The 25,747-nt window shown below is 33.8% G+C and overlaps 1 protein-coding gene across 1 annotated transcript in view; it reads left to right on the forward strand.

The window, feature by feature from the left end:
- Nucleotides 1–724: 724 nt before the first annotated feature.
- LOC149771482 (uncharacterized) overlaps nucleotides 725–25,747 on the forward strand; it is a 26,899-nt gene continuing 1,876 nt past the window's right edge. Inside the window, exons 1-5 of the mRNA XM_089948396.1 lie at nucleotides 725–1,040; nucleotides 18,826–19,311; nucleotides 20,220–20,401; nucleotides 22,893–24,178; nucleotides 25,174–25,747. The exon at nucleotides 25,174–25,747 is cut by the window's right edge and continues 1,876 nt beyond it. Coding sequence (XP_089804522.1) covers nucleotides 725–1,040; nucleotides 18,826–19,311; nucleotides 20,220–20,401; nucleotides 22,893–24,164 — 2,256 coding nt within the window. The 3' untranslated portion in view covers nucleotides 24,165–24,178; nucleotides 25,174–25,747. The remainder of the gene's footprint in view (nucleotides 1,041–18,825; nucleotides 19,312–20,219; nucleotides 20,402–22,892; nucleotides 24,179–25,173) is intronic.

The raw sequence follows: 25,747 nt of genomic DNA on the forward strand, positions 1-25,747 counted from the left end.
AGACCACAGACTTGTCCGAACTGCCCTACAATTGCGCATTGCCAAAGATCACCAAAGGCGTCCGAAGCTTGTGCGCACAGCCTTCAACAGTGTCAGACTGCAGCAGCTGTTCACCCAGCTCAATTTTCTAGATGACAAGCTGTACACCAACGGGCCTATACGTGAAAATGCCGCGGAGAAAGGGAACAAGCTCAGGGACATGGCAAGAGAAACAGCTATGACGACTCTGGGCCACAAGAAGAGAACCTATCAAAACTGGTTCGACGAGAACAACTCTGCCATTGAAGATCTGCTTGCCAGAAAGAACAAAGCCTTCATGGACTGGCAGAATGAAACAAACTCCATCCCCAAAATGACCGCTTCGAATCCTAGCAGCTGAGTCTCAGAGAGCAATCCGCCAGATGCATGACCATTGGTGGGAAAGGAAAGAAGATGAATTGCAACGCTATGCCGACAATAACAACTCCAAAGACTTCTAAAACGCCATGAAGTCAATATTCAGCCGTTCAAAGTCTACATCTGCCATCTTGCTTGCTGCAGGTGGCAGTCCACTAATAAAAGACAATTCTGGCATTAAGAACAGATGAAAAGAATATTTTAATCAGCTCTAAACCTGCCCTCATCGGTCAGCCATTCTGGTCTTGACCAAATATCGCAACAGCCAACGCACGACCAACTGGATGCTCCGCCAACGATAGAGGAGTTGAGGACGGCCATTAAACACATGAACTGTGGCAGGGCACCTGGAATGGATGGTATCCATGAGGAGGTGTACAAGGCTGTCAGTGAACAGACGTTAGAGGCATTCAACGATGTGCTAATCAGCATCTGGACGGGAAAAGAGATGCCAGACGACCTCTGCGACGCATCATTTGTGACCCTCTATGCAAATAAAGGCACACGTGCGGACTGCAGTAGATACAGAGGAATCTCCCTGCTCACCATAGTTGGCAAAATACTTGCTCGCATCATTCTCAACAGGCTTAATGCGGCAGTGTCAGAAGATAACCTCCCCAAGTCTCAGTCTGGTTTTCGCCCAGGTAGCAGGACCGTTCACATGCTTTTCGCAGTGAGACAAGTCCACGAAAAAGTGCCTTAAGCAGAACATGAATATGTATGCAATCTTCGTGGACCTGACAAAGGATTTCGATACAGTCAACAAAGACGCACTGGGGGTAGTACTCAAAAAGCTTGGTTGTCCTCAGAAGTTTACCAGCCTCATTCGGCTCTTCCACGATGACATGACTGGATATATTGTCTCAGACGGTGAACACTCTGAGAAATTTCCCATATCCAATTGTGTCAAACAGGGCTATGTACTCGCTTCGGTACTCTTCAACCTCTTCTTCAAACAGGTACTGGTCCATGCCATCAGTGACCTTTACCTTGGTATCTACATTAGGGATCGCTTGGATGTAACAGTATTTAATTTCCATCGCCTAGCTGTAAAAACCAAGACGCTAGAAAGACTCATCACTGAAGCACTCTTTGAAAATAACTGTGCCCTCATGGCCCATGTACAGACTCACCTACAGACAATCGTGAACAGGTTCTCTGAAGCTTCCAACCGAATTGGACTCACAATTAGCCTAGGAAAAACAGAAGTCCTCTTCTAGCCCGCCCCAAACACTGTCCCTTCATAACCCTTAATCATCATCGGCACAACGCAGGTCAAGAATGTGGACAGTTTCAAATATCTTGGCAGCACAATATCCAGTGATGGCTCCCTGGACAAAGAGATCACTGCGAGGATCCAAAAATCCAGTCAAGCATTTGGAAGACTCCGAACCAAGGTCTTGCAGCAAAAGGACATACACCTGTCAACAAAGATGAAGGTGTGCAATGCAGGTGTCCTCACGTCTCTCTTTTATGGCTTTGAAATGTGGACTGTCAACCAAAAACATATCAGTCAGTTGGAACAATTCCGACAGCGCTACCTGAGATTTATCGTGCGGATCAGGTGGCCAAGTGGCCGGACCGAATCATCAACCAAAACGTCCTTGATAGAGCCAACACAACAATTATCGAAGCCAAACTAATCCAGGTCCAGCCTCGTTGGATTAACCATGTCATCCGAATGGATCAAAACATAATCCCAAAGCAGCTGTCTTTGGCAAGCTAGCCCAGGGCAACCGAAACCAATACCGCCCTCGCAAGAGGTACAAAGACAATCTCAAGACGCACATCAATGGACAGACAGGAAGCCACCAGCTTGAGCTCTCTGCCTCAGACAAAAGCCACAGTTAAATGCTGGACCAAACTATTTTTTTATTTCTTGCTTAATTAAAAAAGCATTTGCCTCATAAACATCATATTGTCTGACAAGCTAAAGTAATTCGTTATGTCAAGTACTGGAACCTTTCATGGGTGTGATTTCAAAAACAAAACGCTCTCCACTTTAAATGACATTATGTAAGCTTGTTTTTTTATATTGATTTCGCAAATTTATAAAATAATAAATGGGACTTAATTTAGGGCAAGGTCAAGTCCAAAGTATAATTATCGATCGCATATAATTAAAATAAAAAAATAAACAACAAACAAGCAACACAACTTAAGTATTCATAACAAATAGTCGATATAGATCTAATAATGTTCATACTTTCTCTCCATCAGTATTGTAAGTAGACCCTCCCATAATGGAAAAAAATGAAGTCTTGCTAATACTTTTCAAGCTTTCCAAACATACATGACAAGCAATTTATAGCGATGATGATATTTATTACAACTTTATAGTAGTAAAAGAAATTATATTAATACGTAATTGATTTGTATTGTATTTACGTCATTATAAAGCCGCACGTATTAAATAATGCATACATTGGAGAGGTGATTTTCTTTTAGTCTGACATATATAGTTGCACAATGGTAATAACCAATACTTATATAATTGGATATATATATATATATATATATATATATATATATATATATATATATATATATATATATATATATATATATATGTGTGTTCAAGACATTCTAAATTAAACTCATAGTACTATATGGGAAATTTGAATCCCATTTGACTGACACTGTCACATTTTATTTACACACGATACAATTATATTTAAAATATTGAGTATTTACACGTGTGTCCATATTATCAAAATACGTCATTTGTTTCTTACTTACATGTCTGATATGTTTTATTAAAAAAGGGATCTGCAAACAGCGAAGGCTGAATGACTCTTTCTCGGTTATTTACGTGAGCCAAATCACCTTATCACACATATCAATTAAAAATATACATGTAGCACTTTTCGGTTAACATACAGCGACTACAAAATTTAATCTTGATTATTAGATAATACTGATAACGCTATGGGTAATATACATAGGGTCTAGTAAATGTATATTATCAATATTATTGTTACTCTGATTATTATTATCAATATTATTATCATTATTTGATGACGCTCATTCAATTCGTGAACCTATTGTTTTTTGAGAGGTGTAATCGGTGAGTTATATTTCGCAGACCCAATTATCAACGTGTAGTCTGGACGTGATTTCATGTATGCGGTCAAGCGAGTGTGTGTGTGTGTGTTTGTGATAAGAAACGTGACGACAGAAAAACAAAAAGGGGGTGGGGGCGAGTTAAAACTGTATATGAGGGCTGTATATAAAGAATATCATCGTTTAAACGAAAAAGTCCATTAGTCGAAATTATAAATTAATCCAAATATGCATATAAGGACAACCTGCTTGGGACCCCGAGTGGCCGAGTGGTCTAACGCGCTTACTGTTACGGATCACAGGCATTTCACTTCTGTCAGCGTGGGTTCTAGTCTCGGATTTGGCTAATGTGGGTATGTGACTAATCTTGTCAGTAGCTTCTATTAGGTCGGTCTTTCCGGGGTTTTACTGGGTTCTTCCTCCACCGTTTATAACGGCCGCCATGAATAGCATATCTTGTGCTGAACAATGGTGTTAAACCATACAACAACAATCAGAGTATTCTCGCATACATATATGCTATTAAAGTTAGTAATCACCGATCCCATACAAGTTCAATGATACAGTCAACTGTTTTTCTGAATCAATTACATCCCACTTTAAACATTATATAACAAAGTAATAGCGTTTATTCACAGTTCAGGATATGTTTTTAATTTCATGACTTTTTGATCATTTCAAAATCTTGATGTACGAGCGCAATGCGTTTAATATTATACTCCGTCATGATCTTAAAATTTGGAGAAAAAAATGATTATATTAATATGTGCAATTTGGACTTGCTCTCATCTCAGTGAACTCTACTGAGGTGAACAGACAGTGATTATTGATTACTCCTATGGCATGCTAGTTAGATTATACATAAACGCTTGATGGTAGATTAATATGTGCTCTATATTAGATTCAGTTTTAACATTTCTTTTCCGGTTCTGGTTCATAAACCCAACAATATGAAATGTCCCTTATATACATAATCACTCCACGTTAACTTCACTATTACAAATGTTAGGGTAACTTTTATCGTCTACCAGTAATTTTATACATGAAATTATGCATATAGCTCATTAATGCACAGAACGATAGAATTATGAGATCAGCAATGCAACTTTGACCTTCATCAACTCAAACTAAAAACTGTTGTGTACAGCTAATAAATACTTCGTACTAGACATTGAATTAGACGAAGAATGATAACCATACATGGTAACTCATTTACAATTTACAAGGAATATATTTACCGAGGATGATATATTCATTCTCAATTACTGTTGATATAGGCCTATGCAAGTGAATTTCAATAAGAGACCAGAAAAAAATATGTTTTTTGTTTGACTACTCGGTACATGCAAATACCTGCTACCGGTAAAGATAAATAATATTGTTTCAAGGTGTGTGTGAACAGAAAAAAGTATTGGTTTAAGCTATTTTATGCGACGATGTAGCTTGTATAGCAGTATGACTAAATGCAATAAATATTATTAGTTTTTGGATAATTGTATTCACAAAATGTTTTAATATATATATATATATATATATATATATATATATATATATATATGTCCGTTACAAGACAATGATAGTGGTAATATACAAAGATCTAAGTAACAAATAGTTATTTATTTATAGCTTGTGTTGTGTTCATAACAGTAAAAACAAATATACGTTTTTTAACATTAGATAAACAATATTGAGACTGTATGCATATTATTTATTAGCTCATAATATGTATTACATTGATTGATTGATTGATTGATTGATTTATCGTATTGAGGCTTGTCGTGAAATGAATAGAACTTAGAAATAGTAAATACAAATTTGTATAGCATTTTTCCTATCATGAAATGGATGTAAATCTAGTTTTCATTTCAATTATATATGCAGGAAATGTATGCACTGTTGAAAATGTTTTCACTATAGAAACAGTTGGGTCATGTTTTCGCGTCACATCTGATACGTAGGTCTGTTTATTTTTGGAACAAGTCCAGGAATAGACAGCAGGTGTAATATTTTATTTTTCGGAAAGGCCACGTCGCTTACATAAAATATTCTATACTGTACAAATTCATGTGTGGAGTTCAGTTTTGTAAATCGTATTTGCTCAATTTGACAGTTGAAGTCTACATTTACCACACAGTCTGGACTTTAATTGTGATTATCGACTTAGCTAACTGAACAATATCGACTAGGAGTATTATGACAAGTTGTGTAAGTTCCAATGGTAACGTAATTGTTTGCAATTTGGGGTTTAGAGGTTACTGGAACAACTGCAAGAGGGATATGTAAAATGAAGACGTCTTTTCAAATAGGGAAGCCACTTGAAGAAAGTTGAAACATCCAAACATGAGTCTGAATAAAACGTTTTGTCGCAACATTTAATAAAAGCTTGCGGATTTTATACAAATTTACTTTGGTCGTGATTACTGACAGGGAAGGATACCACTTTTGATCTTGAATATAAGGGACACATTTGAGGTCAATGTGCGTCAAAAGCGACCACTTTAAAATGTTTAAAATTCTTCGTAGATGAATTAGTACTTAGTTGTTTTATTTTCACAACAAGTTTTAAACAATGAAGATAACTACACTTATTGTATACCAGCAATTATGGCTTGCAAGTGTACTATGAATAGTCACAATAACATCAGTAGTGGTAACAATCTTTCCAGGCTGTTACGGTAAAGAAAATAAATGAAATTACTGCAAAGCATTCGCGTGTTTGGTATAATTCATAGTTCGATACTTGTTCAAATTGTTCTAAAGAATCCTTTTTAGAATTTACATCAAGGCTTGTTCCTGATCGTTAAGTGTTGCCGTTTAAAGTTTTGACCAGCGTATGGTTATACCAAAATTGACCAAAGCAAAGAACTAATTCATGCAATATACTTCCAACTGTAAACTGATATACAGAAAACAGTTTTGGAAAACTGTATGACGGGGCTTTTTATTACTTTCCAGCAAGCAGCAGAATGTGGTTCAACGCAACTGACAATGTGTGTGATAAATGCATATCATTAGGAACTCTAAGATTTCTTTGCAACAATGGCCTCTGTCGGAAAAAATTGTTTTAAATCAGATAGTATTCGATACTTTTACAACCAATACCAAGTAGACAATTGTGTACTGTTTTCTTAATTCTAATTCTGAAATAACATGATTGGATCTATCGATTGAAATCATGTTGTGTCATATCTGAATTTACTTTTCTTGATATATAAATATAACAGCCTTTTTGATTTACCGTATGCAAAATAGAACATTACAGTACATTATGCGTATAAACTACATTGTTGTATAAAAAAATGAAAGACTAATGGTGATATAAATATATCGTATGGGAGAGACAAAGAGCCGCAACTGAACAACGAGAGACGATAATGTGAGTTGTAAAACAGTATACCCATTATACACACAGTTTACCTATGTTGTTAATAGTGGACGAATCTTCATTGATAAATAATTGTATCCGCGAATTAGGTGTTGGTCGAACAGAATTATATTCATCTTCGTCGTCACTATTAAAGCTAAATATATAAAACCTTTTATTCCTTTCGTCTCCAATATGTCTTCATTGTTCGATACTTATTGGGTTTAATCAAAGCATTAATTTACTTAAGCCCTCTCCGGGGCTGGCATCAAACATTTTAAAAAATAATTAGCGGTTTTAGGGATATCATTTATATCGTTATGCATGAATGAAGCTTTGAAAAGAACTCCAAAGTTTTTAATCAGAAAGAAATATTTGTTAAGCATTTGGTTAATGAACGATAACAATGAATGGACAAAATTAGAGTAAAAACAGAATTCTGTAAAACCCGACATGAGTAGTACATTAATCAAATTAAAGGCCTAGTTCATATAAGTCTTTACTTCGTAATAGGTAAACATTCATTTTTATATTATGCGACAAATACGATTTTATGAATTTTTCAAGTTGAAGCAGTACCTAAAAATATTTGAAAATATATTGTCCTAAAGTGAATATCATCCCTACTCTCCATATGCAAACGTATTGTTGGCAAATAGCTCCCACCTAGTAAACACTTGCAATAGTTCTATAGTTTTGCTTCAAATAGTTTTAGCTTTAAAAATATCCATATCTTACCTCAATGAAACAAAACTGAAGGTAGAAAGCAATGAAAGAAACCACACATGTTATTCATTGAATATTGCAGAGAATCCGAACTATTCAAAACTGCAGTCATCTAGACCTAAATAACTAATTTTCTCTACAAAGTTTAAAATTATTTTCAATACTAAAAAAGTATTCTAATTCTTATATAAAATTGCAAATCTTTTGATTTATCATTATTTACAAAACTATTACATGGTTTACATTTTGTATATTACATATCCCAGCACGCTTGTAGTCAGTATGATATATTTCAACATATTACCATATCAACAATAAAGACATCGCTTGAACAATCGATGCATTATTAAAATGAAACTCTGTGATCAATAATATAAAGTGAAAATAACATTGAACAGAGATCTTCGCCTTAAATAGGTCCAAGTGAACAAATTTAATAGTCTGAATCTAAGCGCTTTTCACATGAATGCACTGTTTAGTTCGAACGTAAAGGTATCACAATTAAAGAAACATAAAATTTACTAATTGTTGTCAGATTATTCTACTTTGAATTTTTGTCCTTTTATTGAAGAGATATTATTATTTGCAGGTATTTCAGGCGTGAAACAATATTACCAGAACAAAAACAATCAGGATGGAAAGTAAGACAGCAAAAGCCTTTCACTAGGTTAAAATTGCAATGGATGACTGAAAATAAATTGTTCGTCATAAAGTTTTAAGTCGGTTTAAAAAAGATGATATAGATACAATTTGAGACTAAATCAAACGTGATAAAGACCATTTTGTGGAATCGGGATAAACGCGCTCTAACACCAATTGGAGATCAATAGGTATAGGTTATTGCATTTGTATGGGAAAATGTGAACGAATTTTTTTCGGATGGAAATGCTGCACGATCTTGGGATTGCAGTATATTCATCCGACAACACGAACTCCCATAAAAACACAGTAATCTTTTTATTATATGATCATTTTTTTAAAAATTCTACCTGAAGCTTAATTATATAAACAATAATACATTACTATACGCAAAGTAACTGAATGTTTGCTGTATTCCAAGATAAATACACAACCGGAAATTCATCATTAAACAACAACGACGTTATTAATGCGCACATAACTCCGCCCATATAAATGTGAACTTAGTCGCGCGGTAGACATAACTTTCGAAAGAAAATGGCGTTTTCATCTACGTACTATTAAAATTTGGAGTCATATTGTGAATGAATGCGCATATCAACAAATTTTCCATTTGATCTGGAATGAATAGATTTGGTATTTGCTTCAATTTCACGAAATGTCGTGATTATGTACTGGATTTATCTGTGTAAATTCTATATGAAATACACCAGAATGAAGCAGGGAGGGGGAAGTGTGTTGACATCTGCAAGTGTGTTTTTGTTCTGTCATTGAATGTTTTAAATCATTATATAGGTGACATATGAAGTCTTTATCAAAAAGACTCTATTGAATTTAAAATTTCAGTTTTAGTGCAGTAAGGAGGACGTAATTACACTTGGAACCCGGGGCATGCCTCATGTAATTCGGATCTGCAGAAATAAGAAATTACGTTTTGAGAAAATTCAGAACAAAAAACGTTAAGTATATGTTTCACCATTCGTTTTACCGGCTACATAAGACCGTGCATTCCTTGTCATTTGCATGTTATTTGTAGGGACTCTGTCTGGCGTCTATAGCTAGCATAAATTCGAAGCAATGTATCAAAAATGTTAACGCAGACTGTGTCAAAGTAAATTATATGTGGCAGTCTTCATAACATCTCGCTTATTTCATTCAAAAACAAATTTAATAAACCAAACCGTAAAGCTTCTACAACGAGAGTGAACTTTATTTGTTTACAAGGTAGTTCCTAATACACTATAGGGCATACTTGTGTTCAATATAAAGTTGTGTGGAAGTTCAATATCGTAAAATACTGAATAATTCTAAAAATGTAATGATAACGGAGAAAAAACTGAGCATATAATAACATAAAGTGCAAACATTCATGACTTACCAATTGCATCCCGAAATAGCTTTCCATCTTTTTACCATATGTAAACTTAAGAATTATTTCCATCGATAAATATAGAAGATACTTAGCTCCAACATTGATATAAATCATCTCTGGAAATCTAGTCTTCCGTGCATGTGACCTGTCTTGTAAATACAATAGGTTATCACGAAGATTTTGTACATATATATCTGTCGAATGGAAGTTACAGGAATCTCACCATTAAGATTTGTTTGTATTCCATGGGTTATGTTAGTGGATGTAAGTTTGGAAAACACTGTAGGAAAATATTTCAGCTCTCTCTCTCTCTCTCTGTCTCTCTCTCTCTCTCTTTCTTTCTTTATATCTCTATTTCATCCCCTTGGTTCCTATCAGTGTCATACGAAAGCTTCTGGACAAATGTTTTGTTGCAAGGTACACGAGGTGGCTTTTCTATATCTGCCTCAAAACAAGTTGGTTCATATTTTCCTAAATATTACTTGCTGGAGGTAATAGAGGTGACTTTTCCCGTTATAGACAAATTATCAATTAGCAAAAATAATGTTTGCTATGTTATAATCGTACACATTAGCACGAAACGGGAAATGTTTGTTTATTATAGTTTGAACAATTTGCATTATTTAACAACGTTGCACTTTCAGACCATTCCTTTTTGCCATATTAGAACATCTTGCCAGTTAAAGGAAAGATGGCCAAAAATACTTTGGCTCATTACCAAAAGTGACCTGATTCTGTTTCCAGCATCGTATCAAAAAGAATCCACTACCTCGTTGTATACTTGAGGAAGAAATGTTGATCGAGTTGCCTAGGTAAAATATACATTTAAAGGTAACTCTGTGCCATAACTTTTGAACTCAAACTAAACATCGAGACTTCCAAACCAAAAGCAAAATATTAATATAAGAAATGTCTACTCAGTTTGCCTTGCATTGTGACAGCTATGTTCAGTAAAATTATTATTTTTGAGTGAATGTACCTTCCTGGTCTAGCATCAACATTGCACGGATTTACTGAATTGCAAATTGTGCCACACATTCATTTTATATGTATCAAATATGTATTATATAAGATCGGTTTACATCATAAGCCAACAATCCTAACTTTAATAAAATATTTTTAAATGATATCTAGAACTAATGCAGTTTTTTTTGTGAAACACATTAGCAGGAAATGGAATTGTTTCTATCCTTGCTTACATTTTTACTCTCTTTTTAATGAGTTGCTGTCATATCATCAAGAGTATATGAAATATGATCATATATCAGAGATAGGTTTTGACATTAAGTGTACCTGTGGTAAAACAATGACACATAAATGGTGTTGTAACAGTCTGTCTCCCTCTGATCAATCTACCTCTGTTTCTCACATTCTGCTTTTAACTAATTTCGATCAGAAGCCTTTTGAACCAAAGTATTCGATTCCCAGATCTCGAGTCTTCCCATCTTTTCCAAAAATATTGTTGACATTACATCCAAGAATTTATAATGTATTGTCTATTTGAAAGTCGCCCCTTGAAATAGGGCTCATTTTAGATAGCGGATCAAATTAAGGATGAATATTATAACGTCACCTTTTTTAGATCAACAGCTTATGCAAAACTCGCAAAATGAAATGAACAAGACAAAGGAGACATTGATACAACTGAATTGACTGAATTGATCTACATGAATAATTTAGAATATCAGCTTGTTTCGTAGCGATCTTACCCTAAATGTGAATTTACTTTCAAATAAATGAACAAATACTATATTGTCTGCTGCCCCAAAATATAATGTCCAGGAAGAACTCAAATAAGTATTTATTAAATCGCTTTCGTAACCAGACACGCCATTGCCTTCTAGGATTCAAAAGTCAGACAAATGAGATAATATACTCTATAGCTTATCACCAATGCCCACATAGCCAAATGTCTGCTTGGAAATATCCTTTGTGATTTACTACAACCTTTCTCAGAAAGATAATGTCTGACCCTGGTATAGTACCATTATAATAAGCAAAATATTATTGATTGAACATTTTGCGTTACAAATGAACTTTCTTTCTCCTTAATAGGTATATATTTAAAATATATCTACATAGTAAATGTACGAGAAAATTAGCTCAAGTACTTATGTAAATCTTCACAAGAAAAACGACAGCTTTCTATACAACATAAGAAACCGGCCAAGTAAAATTTGATTGGAAGTCAGTGTACATGCCCTCTCCTATGAAAACTTTTGGTACTGTAACGAAGAAGTTTACGTTCTCTTCCCGTCTCTCTCGATTTCGAATGTATTGTTTCTCCCCATTGTTTCCAACCTATTTCAAAATAAAGGTTATGGACAAAATAATAATCTGTTGACAGTCCCGTGTGGTGGTTTTTCTTTCTGTTCCTCAAATAATGTTGCTTCACGATAGCATTGATAACACTTCTGCAGGAAATAAAAGTACAGTTTCTTCTGTTATAGAAATAGTTTAATTATCATTTTTATAATAGCACACATAAACACATAACAAGAAATGTTGTTATTTAGAGGTTTTATTGACAAAAAATATGTAGCTCTACAACGTTACCACTTTGTGACCAACTCTTCCCTTTTCGAAAATAATTTCCTTCACCGATACTAAAAACAGTTTCATAAAATGACGTCGTCTTGGCCAATTAAAGAAAGTAGGCCCTTGTAGCCCTGGATTATGATCAAACGTGTGCGGATCCGATTCAATGAATATTGACTATCATGTTGTGTATTAGGGCAAAATACATTGATATCGTTGCCTAGGGAAACTATAAATTTAAATATTTCGCCTTGCCAAACATATCATCCCAAAACAAAACCGAGACGAAGGTCAGAAATATGTGATTTATTTTCGTAGCATTGTGACAAATACATTTAACAAAACCACTGGGTTAGACGAAATTATCCTTCTTGGCCGAATAACGCGATTTTGGGAAGCTATTGAATTACGAGCATGGTGCACTTAAAGCTTTTAAAGATCCGTTTACATGATAAGCACACAAAATCCTTGATTTAGCAAACATGTGTGCAAGTCATATCTAGATATAGAAACAGAGATTCTGTAACATATGAAACAGGACATCGACGTTTTCATTTCCTCATTATTGCATTTGTAGCAAGTACATATGGTACTTGAAATACGATCATGTCAAACGGGTGATCTTAGAGAGTAGTTTTAATTAAGGGCGAATAGTGGAAAATAAATCATGTCATGTTAGCCTGCCTCTGTCTCTGTCTCTGTCACTCTCTCTCTCTCTCTCTCTCTCTCTCTCTCTCTCTCTTTGATTATTTCCCATTATCTACCGTTCTGTCTATATTCTACTGTAACGAAAAGCCTCTTAAAAAAGAATGTAGATACAATTGTAACAAGGGTAATTTCCCAATCATATAAAACTAAACAAACGCTCTTTTGTTACTAAATGTACTTTAAGATATATTGACATGATAAGCAAACAACAGCCTACCTTTATGGGCCATGAAACAAAAATGTTGATCGTGTTATTCGGGACAAGATAAACTCGAAACTACCGCTTTGCCGTAAAATATACCAACCCAAACTAAAGCAATCCCCTTGTTTAAAAAGCACACACACACACAGAACAAGAACTATATGCCCTGTACATTTTCCATTGATACAATTACTTTGAAAGATCCATTAAAATAAAGTGAATGTCGCTTCTTCGTCTAGTATCACCCTTATAAAGAATACTTGATTTAAGAACTGAGTCCAAAATTAAATGTATCTGTCTTGACGTTATACTACATATTTATATGATGCAAATACAGCTCTTTATGTCATATAACTTGTGTGTTATTCTTATCAAGAAATCAGATAGCGTATCCTGAAAAACATGAAATGCGATGTTGAATGTTCTCTTATGTCTTTGGTGAATTTGTTCTTTCTTTTCAACATATCTTTGGCATATGGTCAATAGTTTTTATTGTCTTTGGGTATTTGATTTGGATAAAGTCATCTGTGAATTTGTAACATAGTCTGCGGTGTATTTTAGATAGTTGCGATAATTGGCGATGAATAGAAAACTGACAAAAATATTTGTTGGTTTTCATTCTGAATCTCAACAGCTTCTTTCTTTTCAAGCGTTTTTCTTTCTAAAATGATTAAGAAATGTATAACTTTTCACCAGTAGCCAAGCAAACAAATGAATGATTCATTTTTCTTCTACCAAGATTTGAAACCAATAACTCAATAAATACAGCAAGATTTGTCACAAAATCTTTACGAATGATTAGTAAGTGCAGTAGGGAGACATGCATCGAATAGTAATTCCAAACGAAACAGATCCAGACCTTTCGGAAAATGGCCCAAAAAGCAACAAAAACTTGTTCAGTTTCTGCAATTTCTTATATAAGTATCTCGTTAAGTATATTACGTCGACTGCACATAATACACAATTACAAGTTTATAATATTGGGATTGCTTATTCGTGGACGAAACATTACAAAATTGAGAGGGTTGGGCACTAACTTTATTGTATTAACTATATTTACTGAGCTTGTGCAACTATTTCCTAATGCAACCGACATGGATTTCTTTGATCTACTACAGTTGCATGATTGTGTTTCCTACCAAGCCTTATCGCTCCATCAACTCAAGTCCGAAGATAGTTTTTAAATCATATTGATTATAATGATTTTCATAAGTGTTATAACCACTATCATTATAAACAATACGGGTCCATTCGTGCCAGCATCCCAGTAAGTTGTCTGGGTTAATGCATAGTTAAGCACACGATCGGGTATTGCAGCCGGGATATGAAGATGAGAAAAACCCTGGAAACAATCGTCGGCACAAGGGACGGTAATGCAAGATCGCCCAAATATCTACGTTGGTTGATCCGAGACTCAAACTCACGCAAATGGTGGTGAGATGTGTGTGGGATCTGTAACGGCCAACTCTTTACATAACTGTGAACCCTCATTCCGGAAACTACATCCAAAATAAATAGCAAATAGAAGCGACTGTTTTCCTGTCAACTAATCAATGATCCCATTGCCTAGGCGACGTATACTCTATATAAAATAATGAATAGGTATATTTTTTAACAATGATGACAATATAATAAAACATATATATCACATATGGAATGAAGTTGTGTAATCTATCTCAATATATTTTGCCGTGCTTTAGAGAAAACAATATATAAGAACATAACATTTTGTATAATCAACAGAAAACAGTAGTACCTTGATCAAGTTTAACACAAACAGAAAATAACCTTACCAGGAATTTACATGGGCGGAGAAACATAACCATATATAGAAAACTATTATGATTTACCAGGAATCAATTTGGGCAGAGGATATATAAGTTTGGACATGTGCACTTGCAGGTTAGACTTAATTGTAAGCGGGCACACATACTATGCTGGTAAATGCAGTTCGAAGTAAGTTTTGTTACTATATATAACATATTCATAATGCTTCCAATACTTTTATAGTTCTTTTATTATCGGACTAGCTTTTCCAACAGTGTGGCACATTAGATATATTAATATTGTATTCGCAAGGAGACTTTGCATTTCTTTTTTGCAGTTTATAACATGTTTAGTAATTGTTCATGTTATGTAAATTGTTATTATTGTTATTATTGAAACCTACTAGCATATTAGTTCAAAGGCATTTTCACATATAAATGGAGTAAATGTTTTAATATAGGATCATTAAATTTGTAAAGGTATAAAAGGGGATCACGCCTTAGTTATTTTTGGACTACTTGTCTGTATTCAGCCTTTTTTTAGAACATATATTCTCCTATGATATAAACAATTAATTATTTTAAATAATAACACAAACATTATTGTTTTCTTTGGGTCTTTAACTTCTTAGAAACACAATTAAGTTTTGTTGTAACAAGGCCAGGAAGAAATCATGCAAAGCGGAAAATCCCTAACCATTTAGATTATTTCCAAACGATGGTTTTAATGTAATTCGTCACCAAGTAAAACATTACTGTGAGCAACTTTTGTTCGCATCTGACAATACAGCAGAGAAAGGAGATAAAGTCACAATCATTGTCGGATTTTACTATCGCAAAATGTATGGTGCACTCTGGCTCAGTCAAACCTTAAAACATATTAATGAAGTTCCAGTCGAAACCTCCCATTGTTGTTGCTTCTACTACTATGTAGCAAGTTTACTTAGTCAATTTCGGGTAACTGAGCAGCTGCATCAGTCCAACAATGGTTCTTTCAATACTACTGTGACTTTCAGACGATTTGCTTCTTGCCCATAGTTTGTTTCTTTTGTTTTTATTTCTCTTTTAGTTTGTGTTCAGCAAGTAAAGCCTATTATATTTGTGCAGCAAACATCATTCCAGTGGATATTAGACTTATAAGGAAAAAGTATCAATGATTATGCATGAACTGCTCCTTGAATGGCTAAGGAAACGTGGAACCTAGAAAAAATAAAGTCCGTGCCGGAGCGGGCAATTAATTGGATCAAACAACGCCTACCTAATCGTAAGTATTACATAATATATGCATTTAGAATCATCCACGTTTTAAATTCGTAAGTGAACAGTGCATGTGAGAATGGACAAGGAGGGATAAGCGAACCTGCACCCATTCAAAACATTGAATTATGGTATATATCGATGTTGTGGTACCTACAGCTTCGGTATGTACCCGATATCCGAAAACTTCGAATTAAAAGAAACAGACTTCGTTATTAACGCTAACGCGGCTGATATGATTAAATGCTAGTCTGGAATATCAGCCAATTATATAAGTTTTTTAGGACAAACACGTAACAAGCATAATTACTGAAACGTGTAAAATATCATGGTATGCACTTTCCGAAACTTTGAATGTATTATTATCCATTATTTTCTGACATTGTTATCAATGTACTCCCTCGATCACTACAAAGTATGTGATGTTAAAAAAGAGATGTAAACGTGTCAAATATATGGTGTCTCTGAGTAGATGAAATGTGTATATGTAGAATCAAAACACAATTACTCTCCTCAGCGTGGGTTAAAATAAATATTGGTCTTGCACATTAAGAGCCTATTTTGTATAAGGTTTTGTTCAGGGACGGTATAGGCGTGGCATAACTTCAGTCTGCCTCGTTTTCGAATATCATCTTTTCAGTAGGGCTCTCTTCTGGCAGATCATGGTTTGAATAAAGAAAGTATAATCCGAGATTAATTCTTGGTATACCAAAGTAAAATATAAACTCAAAGTATAATAGATTAACAAGCCACTGTACAATATACCGATGCAGTACAACTGCTCTGATTAATCTGCAAGAACTACCAAGACTTATTCAAAACATTCTCTGCACTAATCACGAGTTGTTACGATGAAATGTGCACCTGGCGGTTTGTGAAATATCATCAGCAAGAACTGCCAAGACTTATCAAAATATTCTCTACACTAATCACGAGTTTGTAAGATGTAATGTGCACCTGGCGGTTTGTGAAATATCATCAGCAAATATTTACTCCACTTTTCCCACCAAATATTTTTGTATTTCCGAGTTGAGCTAGAAATGATCATTTTCTCTCATCTTTACTAAAAGGCGGACCCTCTCAAGGTTTAACCCAGCTGCTGTCGATACTTGCCTCGTCGCTAAGTATGAACTGTTTCTGGTGCATGGCCGATTCGATAAACCGTTCTTTTTTATGTTATGATGAGGTAAGGTTGGAATATAGGTCAGGTCTTTGACAAAATCACTGGCACAACCCAGTCTTTATACAGAGGAATACTTATCGAAGTGACATGACAACGAGGTTAAACCATAAATGTTCATTATTTGATAATGCTACCTCAACATCACAGTTAACCAATCTTAACGTTACTTCCACTTGGTGCAGTACATATTGTATGCAAATTTATTAAAGGATTTCTTTTGAGGTAAATCTATATTGAAAAGCGATAAAAAGGAAATAAATACAAAACAGAACACCATTGCTCTTTAATATATACATATATGTATGTATGTATGTATGTATGTATGTATGTATGTATGTATGTATTGTCATTGCATGTACATTGACAATTCTCAAATAAAAACGTTTATCGTAGTGACCGTAATACGAGTGTTAACAAGTAAAACATATTGCCATCTTCAGTTACTAAGCTTCATGAAGCAAAAGATGCAGCTTATTTGGATTAGAATCTTTGTTCGTAGCAATTACTAACTGTATGTAAAATTAAACAGAAATCACAAAGCCTTTATTGCATGTTACCTGGTCAATCATAGGCACACTCTTCAACATATTTCATGCTCCCTACTGAGAAATATGAATTTTGTTTCCGATAATAGATTTGTAACAATATAAAAGCTTGTTTTACCTTTATTATATTAGGATAGATTAAGACATCTCTTTTAATTTATTAGAGCATGAAAAGGGCACTTACTAAAGTCAGCATGCAAAGCCTTCAGCACTTCAGTAAATATAATATATGATAAAATATCTTACGAATTAATTCAAAATCGAACAGAAACAATTCCAAGGCAAGCACACAAAGGGACAACACAATTGGAAGTGCACCACCAATTGTGATTTAACTGAAACACTGAACCATGACACATCATGTTATGTTTACACAAACAGTACAAACATATGATACCTCATGTTATTATATGTGCATTAGGCATAGGCACACTTTCAGTTTTGATTTGAATACATCTCATAGCAGACTAGTTCAACTGCGCATCGATGAGTTATTAATTTCTCTATCTGTGTCATACAATTTTGTTCTGTATAAGGTGGTACATGCTAATGCTAATGGTAGTGACAACTGTAGGTAGCTTCAGTTTATTAAGTATCTTGAGATTGAATTTAATAGGTTATGATGTATATATATATATATATATATATATATATATATATATATATATATATATATATATATATATATATATATTGAAATATTAAACAATGGTTATACGGTGATATGTATGTCATACACATTCTTGAACACTTACTTACATTTTAAAAATGTATTTTATATGGTATTTTATTCTGTAGATAAATATCGTTAAAACGAGACCCAAAACATTAGTGATATGTACTGAGAAAGATATTCATTTCCTACTGTTTAATATGGTAAAATAAATCGTTTAATGCATAGAACGTTATATATATATATATATATATATATATATATATATATATATATATATATAAACAAAAGTCTATAGAGGCAATATCATTTCAAAGCTGAAATAGAATAGTTGATAGCAAGACATTACTAAACCGCATTAAATTTGTTCTTCAATTATGATTTTTGTTGCAGAGCCAAAAGAAAAACATGAAGTAGTCGACATAGATCCAAGACAACCAGGAATCCCGTATTGCGATAACCCTTCTTCCAACACTGTTACGTTAATATGGGAGAAACCCCAGAGTGACAATTCTAAAATCGTACGATATAGAGTGCAGTACAGAACTGTTGGCAAAAAAAAATGGTCTTCCGTTGATACCGAGAGCAATTCTAACTGTTTCTCCGTAAATGACTTGAAAAGTAAAACTTCATATGTATTTCGCGTGAGAGCAATATTCGACGAAGATGGAGCTGATGATGACGATGACGATGATGATGAAGGTAAAAGCTGCTTCAGTGCTCCCAGTCAGAGTATCGAAACAAAGCAGTCTCCGTCAGAGGCAATCCTACATAGATGTAAGAGCGAGAGGCATGGTGACATTGAAGTTTATAAGCTTCCTCTGGACATTGATGAAGACTCCATCAATAGAATAGCTAAATCTAGGAAATGTGTTTTCGGTACGTTTTCGTTACAGGCGAAGTTTAAGAAAATATTGAGATTGCATCTAGCATTATAAACATCATATAAATGAATCCAAAAGATTCATGCACTTTTTAACACACTTAAAGAGGCGTTTAAAATCCATTACATGAAAATGCGAAAATAAACATAACAAACGGTACGTCAGTTTATTTCGTATTGTATACAAGAAGCTACAAACAGTGACTGGTCGCTATTAACGTTACTACACTTGTGAAATAAGATAAGAAAAGTCTTCAGCCTTTCATCACCTTCCTTGAATAAAATGATTTGTTTTATATATATATATATATATATATATATATATATATATATATATATATATATATATATATATATATATATATATATATATTTAGATGATGCAAAATCAATTATAGACAGTGGATAGTCATTATTTAATGCACTAAGAATTGAGAGCGATATAGTATATAACCAACCATCAGTCCTTTAGTACCATAATGCAGTGAACACTTGTTCTCATACATAATTTAAAATGGGGTAAGATCAAACGGATTACAACCGATATGAACTGTCATTTCCAGCTTCGTTGCGTATATATAGCCAAATAATAAACCACACGCATGTTGGTGTGCCATTGCTGTTCAAAGTCGCTTTCGACACATCAGTAATAGTAGAAAATCTTCAGTTCTATGAAAGTTTTGAAAATATAGGCAGCAAAAAAAAAAAACTATTCTTTCAGTATTTTCATTAAAATGAAACAAATCAGTTTAATTTACCAGGTGTTCAAACATATTCGCGTTCCAGACGTTTGAAATAAACCTTTTATACGATTGTACCGTTTAAAAATGTGGGAGAAGAGAAATAATTGCCATGCATTTATTACAACTGTTATAAAGGTATACATATTTATACTAAATTTCAGGGAAGCCGAAAAATATATGCCTAGAGGAAAAGACGATAATGATTGTTGGTGAAACTGGAACAGGAAAAAGTACATTAATAAATGGGATGGTCAACTATATATTGGGTGTTCAATGGGAAGATAACTGGCGCTTTGACATAATTGATCTTGTAAAAGAGGAGGAAACACGTCTTAATGATCAGGTATTAACAAAATAATCAAGTCACTGTTTTACCTAAATATTGTCCAACATTAATATTGTGTAGCAATATATCTATTATTAAATCATTACACCAGGCGACATTGGCTAGCAACTATATATGGAAAAATCGATTTCATTTGTAAATCATTGAAAAATGTCATCAATTAAATATGAGCGTTTCCTTCTTGTAGGAGACTTTTACATACGAGTAAATCATCATATTGCTCGTTTACGGAGAGTTATAAGCACATCTATCAGTATCAGATAATGATAAGGATACATATATGTCTTTGAAACATTACAACTTTTGTATGTTGACTATACTTTTATATTTATATAATTTCCCAACGAATTCATAATTGCTCTGAAATTATATTTAATATTGCAATAGATAGAACTTGCGCACATAAACCTCGAGCACTGCTTTGGCATATCCTACAAGGTCACTGTTTTCAATGGCAATATTGAAGTCGAAGATGTAACACTTTGTAACGACATCTCATTAATTGATTTTGTAGTTTTATAAACAGTCCCAAAATCATTTATCTTCAAATTATTTTTATTCCTCCATTTGAAATTTGTGTTGCAAAAGGGGTTTATATTTTTCCAAATTTGAAAAGCTTTTATTGTCAAGATGCATGTTTAATTGATGTGATATAGATACTAATTAAGCGTTTACACTTTGCAAAGAAAATAATATTAAGAAGCACTCTGGCTTTGTATACGACGATAAAAAGATGGCTCCTGTTTTCAAATTGAGTAACAATTATCAGGACCGAATCAAATGATTGCAGTGTTTAAAACAGCACTATGAAGATTTACTCTACGCTACAACGTTCTAATATAATAACAGAAAGAATTAAGGCCTGATAGATATTCTAATAAATATTGTCTTACATGTCAATTGCAGTTTTAATATATACGCTTATATTCCATCATTCTTTCTCATCAGTGCAAACCAGTAGCACCTTAATTTCATTTCGTACATATTTGGCTCAGCAAAATGGGAATGTAATCCTGACCACGCAACATTTAATGCAACTTTGTATTTATTTGTTTCAGTATGTACAGGATGTGAAAATTAGAACGAAATACACATATAGGTTATACTAGGATAACATAAATTTGCTAATGGAGAGGGCCATTCACCCTAAGTATGCTTTTTCTGTGTTTGTTGTTTTATTTCTAAATAATTCAAAATAAACAAATGAAATATTTATGTCTTTTGATAGTGCAGTACAGCTTCAATAAAATGATGGACTATATTTGCTATACTATTCCTTTATTTACAATATCATCCAAAGGAACACTACGTGAGCATGTTTGCAGTTATATATTGCATCAATTGAGCAAATATTGCACATGTAGCTTTTAACAGTTCGTCATACTCAGGTTGCACCTGCGATAATATACTCCTTTTGCATATACAAAATTGTACTTAATTAGTTTGTTATGCTCCTTAACGTTTATGAACATGAAGTCACAATTACATTGAAGACTCGTTCACTTTACTCATGGGTTAAAATTATTGGTGTCTCACACAAAAACATTTAAACGTTTGCTAACAAATACATGTATTTAAAACTATTAATGCCAATTAATGTTTCTTATACTAGAATGCTTAGTTGAAGCATGTGGTTTGCATGACTGTTTAATGACTAATTTCATTCAGATACCATCATCAATACGACTGAAATACAATGTAAGGATAATTATTTCATAACCCATACTGTTATCTAAGCTTGTCAGAGTTCACCATTCCCAATTGTATCACAGGTCTGAAATGTATATTGTGATATGTAAAATAGAATTAACACAATGTTAAATAGCATGTTAAATCCATGCGCACAATAGAAAACCGCTTCTGATATAAACGTTGTTTAGGAAGAAAATATGAACAAGAATCTACTCGTCTATTTTTCTTTCATACAATATTTTGAAAAGTGTGAGCAGATGGGCACGTCGCGATGAGAATGTGAAATAGATATCGTCCGCACCTACCATCTTACATAGTATATTCAATCCGTTTCTTCATTTCCAAAAAATATACAACTCGACACAATGTAAATATATCTTTGGATTAAACCGTAACATTTTCATCTGTAACAGGACAAGCTTCAAATTTAGTTCCTTATATAGTTAACATACCAACATTATACATTTGATATACATTTAATATTAAGGCTATTCAATGCACATGATAGTCACAAGAAAGTATTCAATGCATACATTCACCACACATGTCTACTTATCAAACCTATTCCAGTAATGGTTATTATCACCTATATCAAGTTTTATGTTTTATATATTATTGTATATGTAAGATTCATATTTTATATAGTTTAAATATGTCTAATAATCAATATCTTTTTATTTATGATGGTGCCATATTGATTTTGTGTTTTCTTTCCTCATTTTCATTCGATAATTCAAATTAATGAAAATTTGATTTGATGATTACTTTTCTTTACCTTTATCACTTTTACTTTCAGACCACCTCCCAGACAGAATGGATAACATGCTATACAATATGTGAACAAGAAGGAGGGCCATTGGGATATACATTAAATATCATCGACACACCTGGATTCGGCGACACAAGGGGCATTGAAAGAGACAAAGATATAGTTCGTCAGATACATGATTTGTTTAACACAAGGGGCGCAAAAGGTGTCCAAGATGTAGACGCAGTGTGTTTTGTAGCTAAATCTCCAGACATGAGACTGACAAAAACCCAACAATACATATTTGATCAAATACTTTCTATATTTGGCAAGGATATACAGAACAATGTATTCATACTCATTACCTTTGCAGATAACGACAAAATCCCCAAGGTGATAGAAGCTTTAAAAGCTGCAAAAGTTCCTTTCAAAGATTACTTTCCTTTCAACAATGGGGCATTATTTCCCAGAGAGAAGGAACAACTCAGCCGTGAATACTGGAAGATTGGTAAAAACAGCTATGCCAAATTCTTTAGTTCTCTCAGACATACAGAGAAATGTAGTTTGCAGCAATCAGCCAATGTGCTCAAAACAAGAAAGAATCTTGAAGTTAAAATTCAGGATATGCAGCAAGAAATACGAAAGCAAATGGAAATAATTGAACAGATACAACAGCTAGAGGTGGTTGTTAAAACGCACGAGGCAGATATTACCTTGAACAAGGAATTCACATATGAAGTAGATGAACACCGATCAATTAGGGTTGACTTAAATCCAGGCGAGCATGTTACAAACTGTTCGATATGCCATCGTACGTGCCACTTTCCATGTGCGTTTTCGAACAACGACGATAAACACCTCTGTGCAGCAATGAAAGATGGCAATTGTAACATTTGTGCACTCAAATGCAACTGGAGACTTCATAATAACGACAAATTTCGTTTAGATTATTGCACAGTGAAAGTGAAAAAGGAATCAAAAGAACTGAAGGAACGGTTTCATAAAGCACTTGGAGAAGCACAAACACATTCTGATATGTTGAAACAACTGAAGCAAGAGCAAGATGAACACAAAAAACAACTGTATTATATGACCCAAGAGGCACGTGGATATATCAATCACTTAAATATGATTGCATTGAAACACGATCCACTGAGCGAAGTAGAGTACCTGGAAATGCTCATACAAAACGAGCAGAAGGAAGGTAAACCCGGATTTTTGAGGCGAATTGAGCTCTACAAGGATATGAAACAGCAGGCTGAGACCATAAAACGTCTCCCAGAGAAAGATTACAACCCGTTGCAAACTGCAGAAAAATAGGAAGATGTTGTGAGGTAAAATTTAATAATAGCTTATGCCAACTCAAAGATACGTAATCGATATTGTTTCCAATTTTTACTGTATGCGCACATCATTGTATCATGGATAATATTCAGATTTCTGATATTTGCAGTAATTTCTCCAGTCAGCCAGATTATTATCGGAGATAACAATATGATAATTAATGTTGACTTATGTAGCACTTTCTGCTCTGTTTAAGTCGAACATAGTATGAATACGACATTGCATTATGCAATAATGGTAGCGAAATGCCAATATATCGGTGTTCATCCTATAAATGATACATATCAAATACTCCTAAACTAAATCTTATCTAAAGTAATATGACACAAACACATTATTTCCTAACCATACTCAAAACGTGAGATATATCTTGCTCACCCATGCGACAGAGAAATCTACTTGTGGCAGCTTTCAAACCTAACTTCTTCATGTGATAATGCTGGTTCTTTTACAAATCAAATGCAGCTAGTTTTCATTGCCGATTATCGACTTGACTATATTCACCAGAGCAATCGCCAGTCAACTTCTTTTGGAAGTTTTTCCATCATATTTACTATCTAGTAGCATTTGAACAAACATGCAACTTTACTTGAAAATGCAAATGCATGTGTTAAAACACATGTACTGTTAAACTTGGCAGCATAATAAGATCATCATATCATTGAAAGGTAAGTTAGGACCTAATCAATGTACTGCTTTGTAACTAATTTGGCACGACTGATTACATTTCTTTTTAGAGACTCTCCATAATTTGAAACATTATCCCCTCAAAACCACTATAAAGGTTTGCTAAAAAAGGTCTTGCTCAAATAATCTAGCAACATTTTGCACAGATGCAAAGTGTGCAAATGTGCGTGCAATAGTAGCAGCTTTAATATAAATAGGATGCAGTTGCATTTGTATGGCACATATACTATTGCAAACAGTATTATTCAAGTTGAAAATAAATAAAATAACAGTTTTTATTGTTTTTCATCTTTTGCAGCTTAAAAAGACTGGATGTTATATTGTCAACGTTCTTGGATACAGAAGGCATTCATATAGATGATTATACTCTATGTACCTGAGTGCATCTAGTTCCTCAGAGATGAAGTTGAAAATAACTGTGCCGAATACTTCCCATAAAAGGTCTACATTACGTAGAATAGAACAGTTCTTAATCTGTGGGCTGTGTTATAGTACTAATTTTCTGCAATATCAGGTCACGATTCAATAAGTTAAATTCCACAGTGTTCACATAGTGCCTTAAAACTATCCCTTCAGAATATATAGCATCTTATAATGATTTTTCTTTGAGTTTAATAAAAAGTAAAACAGAGTCGAATGAAGGTGAATAAATAAACTTTGACCTAATGCAATTACGATTATATCATACTAAGTGTTTTGGAATTATTTTGTTGTTGCTTTCGAACAAAAGTATTATTCTCTAGATGTTTAATTTTCCTGCCTTGATATCCACTTCGTCCACGTTTTATTTTTATTGCATTGTTTTGCACGTCAATGCACTATTCAATATGTTAATCATGCTAATGCTAGATTCTTAGCATGTAGTATCCAGA

This window comes from Sinohyriopsis cumingii, unplaced genomic scaffold (assembly GCF_028554795.1).
Source record: "Sinohyriopsis cumingii isolate HCF-2022 unplaced genomic scaffold, ASM2855479v2 utg001825l, whole genome shotgun sequence".
In the NCBI taxonomy this organism is placed as follows: domain Eukaryota; kingdom Metazoa; phylum Mollusca; class Bivalvia; order Unionida; family Unionidae; genus Sinohyriopsis; species Sinohyriopsis cumingii.